The sequence below is a fragment of the Blennius ocellaris genome (genome assembly GCF_963422515.1).
Source record: "Blennius ocellaris genome assembly, chromosome: 12".
Taxonomy (NCBI): Eukaryota; Metazoa; Chordata; class Actinopteri; order Blenniiformes; family Blenniidae; genus Blennius; species Blennius ocellaris.
This window is the reverse complement of record NC_137661.1, coordinates 14,459,186-14,471,729: the sequence shown is the minus strand read 5'-3', so window position 1 is coordinate 14,471,729 and position 12,544 is coordinate 14,459,186. Positions and strand designations below refer to the sequence as shown.

At 40.8% G+C, this 12,544-nt stretch overlaps 1 protein-coding gene across 1 annotated transcript in view; it reads left to right on the top strand.

Moving 5' to 3' along the window:
- The window catches only part of xpr1a (xenotropic and polytropic retrovirus receptor 1a), a 66,662-nt gene extending 54,118 nt beyond the window's left edge, over nt 1-12,544 (top strand). Inside the window, exons 8-15 of the mRNA XM_080506509.1 lie at nt 41-228; nt 568-747; nt 3,327-3,495; nt 4,744-4,944; nt 10,121-10,287; nt 10,451-10,590; nt 11,003-11,227; nt 12,277-12,544. Of these exons, the coding sequence (XP_080362635.1) occupies nt 41-228; nt 568-747; nt 3,327-3,495; nt 4,744-4,944; nt 10,121-10,287; nt 10,451-10,590; nt 11,003-11,227; nt 12,277-12,334 (1,328 nt within the window). The 3' untranslated portion in view covers nt 12,335-12,544. The remainder of the gene's footprint in view (nt 1-40; nt 229-567; nt 748-3,326; nt 3,496-4,743; nt 4,945-10,120; nt 10,288-10,450; nt 10,591-11,002; nt 11,228-12,276) is intronic.

Genomic DNA, 12,544 nt, shown 5'->3' with positions numbered 1-12,544 from the left:
GAGAAATAATGAGCTCACTGAACGTTTGTGGTTTCGTCAGGTGCTGTGTTTATCCGCTATGAAAACATGTGGCCGCTGGTGCGAATCTATCGAGGAGGCTTCCTATTGATCCAGTTCCTCTTCCTGTTGGGCATCAACACGTATGGGTGGAGGCAGGCTGGAGTCAACCATGTCCTCATCTTCGAGATCAATCCCCGAAACAACCTCTCACATCAACACCTGTTTGAGGTCAGACGAGCACAATGGTTTCTGCTGCTTGCAACGTCTGGAAATGAAGGGAAAACTTTCCTACATTTCCAGTTGTTTTTCCATATCCATCATGCATTTTTAAATTGTGCAGTTGAATTGAATTAGGTTGTTAGCTCACACGGGTAATCCAGATTCAAGGACTGCATTACCATGCAAAATAAGATTTCTTTCAGCAATGCCCTCCTCATGTCCACATGAAATTGCCAAACAGTCCATCACTATGCACTTCATTATTCTGATTACCTTGTTGATTTTGGTGTGTCACATAGGTTTTCCTCTCATGCCAGTTTGTGATGTTTGCTCCTCCTCTCTTACCAGGTTGCTGGTTTCCTGGGTGTGCTGTGGTGTCTCAGCATCCTCTCCTGTCTCTATTCAGAGTACACCTACCTCCCCATGCAAATTAACCCTCTCATCCTTTATGGCTTCATGTTGCTCTTCCTCATCAACCCCTTCAAGACCTGCTACTACAAATCACGATTCTGGCTTCTTAAACTGCTGGTTGGTCAAATACTCAAAACTATTTCTTTTGTCCATTTGCTGTTTCAGTTGGAAATGTTTACAACTGTGATTTTCAAATTATCTGTAACTCCTTTAGTACTTGCTTAATGTGTTAAACTGGAAACAACTCAAAAGTCTATGAGAGAGAGAGATGGATTTCGATATCTACTTGGTTTTTGTAGACTATAAATACCGTAAGGGTAGATTTACAGTTTAAATGCTAGATTTAATATTAAGCTCTTGTACTATATGTATACTCATCCTGTCTTTTTTTCATGCCCTTGAACAGCGAAGGTCAGATCCATTATAATTTCTTTTTTAGCACAATGGATGGATGAGTTATTTTTGTTTAAAGGTCAAGATCAATGTGATGTTGTTAATGTGATTTTAGTGGGACACTTCTGCTTTTTTAATTAGACCTGTGAAATGATCACTATAATGCAACAGCCAACTGAGTAGGCTGTAGTTGTTGAAAGTCATTGTTATTTTATCTTCACGGTTCAAAAACTCGCTCTTCATTCCTACTCTTTAATATTTAAAACAAGTCTTCACTCCATATTTGAGTCTGGGCAGACAGTAGTGATCTTTACTGAATGGTTTTCAGATGTAGACAATTTGAGGAACAGTAATTCAATTCACACACAATATTTACTATTAATCTAACATTGTCCTCATTTCAGAACAAATCATACAACCTCAGGTGTGAATGTATAAAAATTATTATTCCTTTAATAAAAGTCATAATATCTCTAATAACCTCATACCTTCCTGGGAAGACAAAGGATATTTATGTAAAGTGATAGTTGCATAAAGATTAAGGTATTATTTGAAACAGAGTCGCCTTTTCTTCTATCAACCTGCGTTATTTCAGTATTACGATCCTGAATCCTGAATCTTCAAATAAAGACAAAGAACTATCAATTATACATGAGGTTGTTTTTCACAACTGTGTATTTAGTTTCCTGTGTTCCTGTGTGTACTGCTACTGATGTGTGTGCGTGCAGGGCCTGCATGCGTGCGTGTGTTGGCGTCCACATTTTACACAATGAATGCCAGCACAATTCAGATACCCATCTGCATTTTCATGTTAACAAAACAGTCCTATGTTACTCTGTTCTTTGTCTAAGCCAGAAGGCGTGTGTGTGTGTGTGTGTGTGTGTGTGTGTGTGTGTGTGTGTGTGTGTGTGTGTGTGTGTGTGTGTGTGTGTGTGTGTGTGTGTGTGTGTGTGTGTGTGTGTGTGTGTGTGTGTGTGTGTGAGACACACACAGGGCAGAGGGTTGAGGGATAATAGAATGCAGCTCGTCTCAGGGGAGGTGGAGGCTGTGACTGTGCAATCATTACAGGCATAGATCTATCAGTATGCTGATGCCCTGAGCTCCTGTGTCCCTGCCCTTCTCCTCCCTCCTCCCCCTCAGTCTTCCTCCTCCCGCTTCCTCACTGCCACTCCCCCAGGAGCTGCAGAATCGTCCTCGTGTTCTTGTCCTTTCCTTCTCAGCTCCCTCAGTCCTCCTCCACTTGAGTCGTCCTGCACAATCATAACAGCCTTCTTGAAATTTGAGGAGATATGATCTCTAGATTTGTCATAGATGTCAAACATGCACTGTGGTGCATTTAACAATGTGTGAAATTTCAGGGAGGTCTTTTTTAATATCACACGCACTCTGAGTTAACAAGTTATTTTCTTTAGGTCCATGCTGTTAAGGTGTCTTAATTTCCTCTGGCACCAAATATCAGATAGGACAGAAAGATTTTCTTATTGGACAAACTGCAGAGCCAGCACCGGGATTACCCATGTTTGCTCATGAAATGAAAACCTGGCTCCATGAGAAAAGCAGGCTTAGCCTTGAGACACGCTCAGAGTGGATTTGTTTGAGATGACCATTCGATCAATACTGACTTTGATTGACAGGTGAAGAGACGTATGCAATGAGCTGATACATGTAAAAACACAACAACCCAACGAGATCGATATTCACTGACATTTTCAGGGACGGAGAGTCGGCACAGAGAAATTGCTTACAGTCCCTTCTGAATGTCAGATGTGGCCTGGGGGGGTGAATGGAAAGTACCATGCAGTGTTGTATCACTTTACAAAGCATGGCCAATAACTGAGCTCCTGCCACAGTCAGAGTAGCACTACCATAGAAACCGGAGATGCAGGGGACACAATGCCTGGTTGTTTCATGTGTTTTTTGTCGTGCAACAATAATTAGTATCGTACAAATAAACAAATTTATGCACCCAAAGCGTGACTCATTAGGGTGTCCTGTGGCACCCCGATAAGGTAGAATGGAGGCTTTATCCCTCTGTATGCTACAGAATATTGATAGGGGATGTTCATTGCTTTGCATGTATTAACTCGGACAACAATTGCACACGTTTTCTTTTAATTGGCTTACACAACTCGACTGTGAAACTCAATGTGAATTCAAAATGACATTTGAGGTAATGTTTTAATTGAGCAATAAGGTCAAGGTCAGCCGACCTTTTGATTACTATTTATTGCATCTCCAGTTGCGTAGGTGCTTGTATCCATTTCTCTTTTTTCATCTTCCATCTCGCCACTCTTGTTTTTCAGTTCCGTGTGTTCACGGCACCTTTTCACCGGGTGGAGTTTGCAGACTTTTGGCTGGCTGATCAGCTCAACTCTCTGGTGGTTGTTCTAATGGACCTGGAGTATCTCATCTGCTTTTACATTTTTGAGCTGCAGTGGACCAACAGCAAAGGCCTGATACCCGAGTTTAAACGTAAGCAAATGTAAATTATGATCCAAGTTAGACGAAATATAAACTGTATTTCTTCTCTTCTGGTTACATTAAAAAATGAAGGGTAAAAAAAAAAAAATGTTCCCCGAATTAATTTACTTGAACAGTACTGGAAACTGTTATCTGGCAACACTTCACACACCATTTGTTGTCTTAAGAAATACATGCTGGACAGATTTTTTTACTGGAAATGTATTCTTTGTCACACCTGTGGAATCAGTCAAAGCCCCATTTGGGGTTGATGAAGAAGATTTAAAGACATGTAAAGGAAAATATAAACCAGACAGCTCGGAGGTATTTTGAATAAAGTAGTAGTTAGATCAAATTGCATGTGAAAATGAGCATAAATGTTGCCTGTTGCTAAATGCCAGCTGTTTTATTAACTCACCCTCTTTCTATCGAGCACCCCTGGTGTGAGGTTGGGTGGTCTTCAGCATCTTCAACATTATTTTCTTTTCTTTTTTTTTCCTGTAACAAACCCCTTTTGAAATAACTTTCTTAATCTAGTACAATGATAATTACACCTCTAAGTTAAGATAGTATGTTTGCATTTGCTCAAATGTATGGCAAACAAATATTGATCTTGAAGTAACTTGAATACCCCATTGATGTTGGATTAATTTGAATCTTTCTGATGGGCTTCAGTTATGATTCAGTGATTTTGTTTGTTGTACTTTTCTTCATAGAGGTTTTACAGCAGTCCAAATGAATGCCCATATTAAATAAACAACAAGCTTATCCCCTGGATAATAGTATTCCTCCAAGTACGTGTACACCTATTTACAAAACTGCATGTAGGCAATAAATGTATGGACGTGACTGCAGTGTCGGTATGTAGCAAGTCAGTGTTTCCATTTCAGGTGATGATGTACAAAAAAACACATTCATAAAATAGAGATAAACACATACCTTATTTAGATATGAATGTGAGAAAGAAAACTGACAGGGTGTGAGACATCTGAGGTTTTATGTCAAAAGAATTAGATGCAGGTAAGATTTTAATTGCAGGCCACTCCACCGACAGCCATGCCTCGGTCTCCGCTGCAGCCAATTAATAGGGGCTAATGAGATGTAAATGTTCGGCCACAAGGAGGTCACCGTGTGATTCTCATACTGATAAGCTTTCAGGCCTAATGAGGAGCATGAAAAGGTTATTACCAGAGAAAATCCTGAGAAAATAAAGAGCAGATAGAAGTCTGTTTTAATTCGTTTTATTTCATTTTATTGCAGATTCTGGTGACTTTGTGTGTCACAGCTACTCATACGGTCTGCGTGCCATCATCCAGTGTCTGCCTGCCTGGGTTCGTTTCATCCAGTGCTTGAGGCGTTACCGTGACACCAAGAGGGCTTTCCCACACCTGGTGAATGCTGGGAAATATTCCACCACTTTTTTTGTTGTCACCTTCGCCGCCCTGTACGCCACGCACAGAGGTAAGACACGAGACACACAGACATGTATTCTGGGTTCTGTATTTTACATAGATTGATTGGATACAACGGCAGATCATCATGTCATTGCCACGATGTGATATTCAGCTTCGCATCACAGAAATGTACCAAAAGAGAAACGAGGGAGTCGAGGCTGAAAATCAACAAACTAAAGCTACAATGTTGGTTTGTGGCTGTGTTTCAAGAGCATGTCAATACACTGGCTTTTGAGCCTTTTGTGTTGGGCCGTGTACGCTCAGAAAGCAGAGGTGACCTTGAGTGCAAATGCTAGAAGTTGGCCTTGGTTTCCTTGTCAGTGCCTGGAGCTTTATAATGGGAATTGAGGAAGGTTTGTCAAACCCAGCTGTATATAAACAAGACTGTTCTCACAGTGTGGAAATCACTCCCAGAGCAGCAGGTTAGAGAAACTGCAGATAAGAGGAAAGTCACTCAATTTAACCGAAGCAGGATTTCAAGGAGAAAATAAAAAGCATTTCAAAATGAATGTGGCCCACATTAATAGTAAAATCACTCTCCCTCTGACGACTCTACAATTAGCTTGAAATTCTTCTGATTCAGAAGCCCTATCACAAAGGGACTCGTGTTCAAAGACAGCACCCAGGCATTAAAGCCTCCCTTCTGCCGTGCCTTTTCAGTCACAGGTATTTGTCCACATGGTTTATTTCAAAGACCATTTCGTCTTGTGCTGTCACTCAGGTATTAAAGCCCGAACTGGCATTTTCCTGGCAAATATATTCATTTCCCAGCAAAATGCCAGCCATGAAACTCTGTCTTCAACCCTTTAAACAGCTAAATGTTATTTCTCGTCTTGACTTTATCTTTTATCTACATAAATTCCGATCAATACGATTGGCTCCTCAGCTGACTGCCAGTGATTTAAGAATGAATCAGTAAGAGAGACAGAGACACAGACAGGGCTGGGTTTTTCTTTTTTTTTCCTTCGTTGGGCAGAAAGGAAGGCGTCCATTAAACTATATCCTCCTTCCTCCTCTGGTCTGAAGTATCGGTACCCTTCAACTAATGGCCTCTCTTCATGTGTTATTCTGTATGAAGCTGTCTTTCATCCCGCATGATAATGGAGACCAAGACATAACTGTTGGTTAAGTGAAAGAGGAGAGTGGGAACACACAGTCATTATGGAGGGCATATTTAAGGAAATTGCCTGTTGTGTATATATTTGAACTCGCTTGTACAGAACTGGTTGTTATTTTATTTTTTAGGTCTGTGATTACCAATTAGCTGCATCGTTATCAGGATATCCTTCAACCAAATTGGAAAATGATGCATGATGAGTGTCAGTGACACTTAATGTGCGTAGCACAAATGTGTGGTGTTTGCTGTGGTGTTTGCGTAGACAGGACCGATTATGCCAAGTCTGCCTGCATTACCTTGCAGACCTGCCAGAGAAGACAGCAGGTGGGTGTCGTGTTCACACTGCTGGGTCCAGCTGTTTAAAGTGCTCCAAGTGTCAGTCAGTATCTGGCAAAGGTCCCAGTGTCTGTGAGTGGATGTATCACCTTCATTGGCAACCTCATCACGGCCCTGATGGCTTCACTGTGACCTCACTGCCTCACCACCTCACTGATTCCTGGAACTGCCTACGCTGAGCTCCGGGAAAGAAAAATGCTTAAACCATAAATGCAACAAATAAATCATGGATTCTCCATAGAGGACTGAGTAGTATTCATATGCCAGAGCTTCCATTTACTGATCTAAATCTGTAGAATCTGATACACAGTTTTCTCTCTGGTATATATGGATATATGGGTCAAACCGGGAAGGGAAATCATGTGGGGTTTTTTTTTTGGTTTTTTTTATTATTATTATTGTTCTGTGGTGTCTGTCTGGGATTTAAGATCCAATTGGGGTGGAATCATTTTAATGTGGTGCAACAAATGCAGCCTATTTCTTCCCTCAGAGGAAGACTTGGTGCTGTGCAGCGAATAACTGATGGAACACTGTGATGAAAATGTAGTCTCAGCAGCCGCTCTGAGGCCTGAAACCGGAGAAATGATGGAGTATTGCCTGGTTTAGCTCGAGTTCCTAAACCTTGAACGATTCCGTGGGAAACCTCTTTGTGAGGCAGATTCATGACTCAAGATCGATGCGGGCTCAGGTTTATGTACAGTGGTTTTAGATGTAGGGGAGCTGCTTACTTAAACTCCAGACGTTTATCCAGTTAGCAGGCAAAGACAGAAAAGCACGCTGCTGCTTGGTAGATTTATAATGTTAACAGACACACACATCATCTGAAAACCAACAATACACATGGTTTAAAATCACATTATCCTAATTACATAAGTTATCACATAAAAAAACAATGTGTATAATTTTATTGTCATTACACAAATTAGAACATTTGAGAAACTTTAACTGGCAGCTCACAATGTGCAAATACACATATCCAAGAATAAGTTAATTATAATACCTGAAAACTGTATAAAACTACATGCCAAATGTAAAACGCGTGATCTGCTATCAAGTCAGTGAATGTGTGGTTTTAAAGGCATCAATCTGTTTGTGACTCCACAGTCATCAGACCCTTTGAAACCAGCTTAAAAAACCCTGACACAGAGGAGTATTACTCCTGCAGGTTTCTCTGAGAGGTTGACTGTGGTGGTGGAAAGGTGGAAATGAATTGAGTCAGGTTGCAGTAAATTTAGATCTGATAGAACTCACCAGGGGAGGTAAAATCAAAAGGTTTAAGAGGAGAGAGGAGAGGAAAAATATGTAATTACCAGCCGGGGGCTGAACACATGTCTGCTGGACCGTACTGGAATAAAGATGAGCCCAGATCTGACTGCTTTTATAACATAATTTCATGTACTGACCCCTTGTTCATTACCAGGAGATAAATTGCTGCACGCACACACTGACACACCCTCAGTCAAACAAATCAACCAATGAAGATAAAGGAGTCGGTTCCCAGTCAACTCACGCTGACTGCTTGAACTCTAATTCACCCTTGCTGAGGACAAACAGGGATTCACACACCCACAGAAAATAAACCCTCTTACTCTGTATATTTATGTAGTTTGTAGACAAAAATTTTCAAATAATAAGATTTTTGTCAGATATGATTAATTTGTAACATTGGGAGACTGATTAATTTCAAATAAGTAATCAAATGTGCCAGTGTTGATTTCCAGACGCACAGTCCATTGACAGTCCTTATAGCTTCATGAAAACATTTCACTTAGGATTCCTAATTATCTTGTTGTTGCATTGGTTACCATGGAAACAGATGAGAATCCATCACAACAGTGGGAGGCTGATCATCTCTGTTTTGAAACTGCGTCCAGAAGTGGAGAGTGAGCCTGTTGCATAAAATACGCCCTCTGGAGTGCTCTATCTTTAACAGTTTTTAACCTCCTGGGTGCAAGAGGACTACAATAAAAGAAACTGCATGTGTGTGTGACAGGCAAATAGAGATTGAGTGAGTGTGATGGCGGGCAGTGACCACCGTTAGCCTGTCCTGAGCACGCAATCAATATCCATCCCACCGGGCTGACCCGCTTAATGGTGCAGTATGCTATAAGAAAACATGAGCCTTCACAGAATCTGAAGGGCTACATACCTCCACACTTTGCTTGCTGAGGAAATTACATCAGTGGATATTCTCCAGTAAAAAGACTATTTTGTCCAGGACTAAGTTTAATCTACAGCTGGGGGATCTGAGTGTGGCCGTAGGGACCGTTTCCATCCCATCGCTCAGCTGCAGCAGCAAATAGCACAATGGACACAGCAGTTAACGGGGCAGCGGAGCTGTAATTCTCTGTTCGAGAAGTCCCCACTTTAAATCCCTGGCGTCTCGTTGGCTGGTAACAGGAAGGAGCTGTGACTATGACAAATGGGAGCAAGCCCGGTCGCTGTCTGGTGGCTGTTGTCTGTGTGAGTCACTTGGAGGGGCCGCTGGGTGCTGATTTAGACATCAGCACCCACTGAGCAACAAGCAAATCACATCCACAAAGCTCATAGACTTAGACATACCGGCGCTGTTGGGCACAGCTAATCACACACTGACGTTATACAGCAAATCAAATAATTGTACACGCACATAGAGATTGTTCAGTAGCCTGCGCATTAGTTTATGGAACATCAACAAATAATTATTATGATCATTACCACAGGCGTGTAATTTGTCACGCCCGCTACTCCAATTTTATGTCAACAAAAGATTAATATTTATAATTAACTGCATTAAATAGGCTGCTATATAATGGCAAGCAGTGGAGGGCAATGTATTTAGAGCCTAAAATTTAAGTCAACACTGAACTGCAGGTGTGAAGCTTCACCACATGGTGCTGCTCAAAAGACGCTCAGATGCCATGAAAGAGTATAAACATTTACTTGGACAGTGAGCACGGCGCCATTGTGGAATATCAGACATGAAACATTCAAACAGAGGGACAAAGATAGCATTTTATTGCACTGAGACACTCAGCGTCAAACCAATGATTTAAAAAGTTTCCACTGTTGATTAAATTCCCAACTATAGCTGCAATAATTAGTCAGTAAGTAAGCGTTGAAGAGGATTCCTGGAAACTCAGTTTATGCACTGCAATTGTTGTATACATTATTAGATTCCACTTCTGTAGACATGCGGTTGATTTAAATCAATGATAGGACTGAAATATTACTCCCATAGTTAATGAGAATGCTGGAAAAAGAACAGGAGACATTATTCTAGTTACTCAAAGTAACTATAATATTAACCGTTGAAATATTTTGGGGACTACAAAAAGTATAATTATACATCGTGTTGTTTTTGTTTAGTTCTCAGCACTTTTCTTTTCAGTGGAGCCACAACACAATAGTTCCCTATGAGAACACGCTGTGTTTGTTTTTTGAAACTCTTTGTTGGTGGTTAGTCGCTCATAGTGATGACAGGATGGAAGTGGAAAACATAATAATAGCCTGCCTCGGGACGTCAAGGAGACACGTCAATGCGGAGGTACTGATAACACTCGGGCGCCCTCTTGTGGCCAAGCATTAATGAGAACTTTCCAATCTGGTGTGCATTAAAGGTTCTTTGCTTGCAGACTTAGACGATTCAGCAAGTTTCAGATGCTTCAGATTACACATTATTATTGAATGCAAATATTTTAGTTCATCTGTTTTGTTTTGTTTTGTTTTGTGTGTGTGTTTTTTATTGCAGAGCAAGGACATACGGATGCTGACATGTTTTTCTACCTGCTGATCGTGTTCTCAACCATCAGCTCCCTGTACACACTGATCTGGGATCTGCGCATGGACTGGGGTCTGTTTGACTCTGCAGCCGGAGAAAACACCTTTCTCAGAGAGGAAATTGTTTACCCACACAAGGTACAACACACACACACACACACACACACACACACACACACACACACACACACACACACACACACACACACACACACACACACACACACACACACACACACACACACACACACACACACACACACACACACACACACACTAATCCTGCCATTCATGTGTCCAGGCCTACTACTACTGTGCCATCATAGAAGACGTGATCCTGCGTTTTGCTTGGACGATTCAAATCTCTCTGACCACAACGACTAAGATTCACTCTGTGGGCGACATCGTGGCCACTGTTCTGGCTCCTCTCGAGGTTTTCAGGTGGGTTTTAATAACATGACAAGTATGTCTTTCACATACTAGATCTTAATGTCATAAAATGCTCAGGGGAAGAAAAAAAAAGAAAACACTGTTTCTAGCTATCAAAAGAGTAAAACAAGATTAAAGGCCCTCATTTTCAGACCAGATATTATCAAAGTGCGGCAGGTCATCCTGGGATGATGCAAACCAATGTAAAGGAGACTCAGTAATGAAAATTAAAGATTAAATAACTTCTCATGAGGAGATCACATGAAATCACTTAAATTTGTTGGATACGGTTTCACAGTAGTGATGAGATTTTCTTTTTTCCATCTCTACCAGAAATAGAAGGATCTTTTTCCTAAACTGTGTATAAGTAACATTCCACAGTCTCATACTAATTAGTACCATCGTCTTCACCTTCACTCTGCAGGCGCTTTGTGTGGAACTTCTTCCGTCTGGAGAATGAGCATCTGAATAACTGTGGTGAGTTCCGTGCGGTGAGGGATATCTCCGTGGCGCCGCTGAACGCTGATGACCAGACCCTGCTGGAGCAGATGATGGACCAGGAAGATGGTGTTCGGAATCGCTCCGGCAAGAAGACATGGAAGAGGTCCTACAGCCTCTCGCTTCGACGTCCCCTGTTGTCATCATCACAGTAAGAAACCATGCGTACAGTTCATGTCAGGCCACACTATTAGACTTTTCTTACTGAAGTTTGAGTTGCTGGAGACAAACTGAAGTGCAAACTACTGTGAATAAAAAAAGATCATATCTTATCTGATAGATATTACGCAAATGACCCTTTTTCACACCAGTTTTCCATCATTGGACAAAATTCATAAAACAGAGTTGTGGTTGAATTACAGAAGAACCAAATTCGGTTGATGTGGTGATGTAACTGCATGGCCAGTGGATTTAATGGAAAAAGAGATGTTGGAGACGGAGCTGCAGGAAGTAATCAGGAGGAAGATGGTTGCTGTAACATATGAAGAAGTGAATAACTTCATTTAGAAAATCATTTATTTTTCAATGATGTTTCAATTTTGAGACCTAAATTATTCACGCCGACATCTGGGCGTTGAACTACATACACATGAAGTTTTAATTTAAGAGAACTTATATTGAGATTTTAGGATATTTTTATAATTTCTGCCTTTTTAACATTACTTGGTTCCTTATTATTATTATTATTATTATTATTATTATTATTATTATTATTATTATTATTATTATTATGTATTCAACAATTAAGGATATGTTACACAACGTCATCACATTTTACATATTGAATTTTAAGGAGTATTTTGAGTTGAGGGTTAGGAAGTTGTAACTTCCTCCTGCTCCTTTCCGACATGTGAAAATGTGTGGAAATTGCTTTTATCCAGCTACTATCCTGTTCATGGTTACAGGCCACTGAAACCAATCCCAGCTATAGGCAGGATAAACCCTGGACAAGTCTCCAGTTCATCACAGAATAAACACAGAGAGACAATCACACAAACTCACAGTCACACCTTGGGGCAACTTCGGGTCACCAGTTTACCTCACATGCCTGTGATAGGACACATGCAATCTCTATACAGAAAGAATTGTGCTAATCCTCAGTTGAAAATGTGATTGTATTAGAATAGATAAAACTACTTTGATGTTGTTTGGACATTTGTTGAGAAAGTTAACACATTTTTATATTATTTTTCCCCGTAGATCCAAGAAGGACACAAAGGTGCTCATTGAAGATACGGATGATGAGGCCTTCAGCTGAGTCTGCAGTGCCAACACACACACACACACACACATGCACACACACGCACACACACACTTTGCCACAATATACTTATAAGGACCTCAGTCAAAAACAACCTCAACCTTTTCTGTCGTTGTCATATGTGTTGATGTAAAGAATAAACCATTATAGCAGTGAGGGCCGTCCTCACATTTATAGAACTTATCTCATCTCTATATCATTATGAGT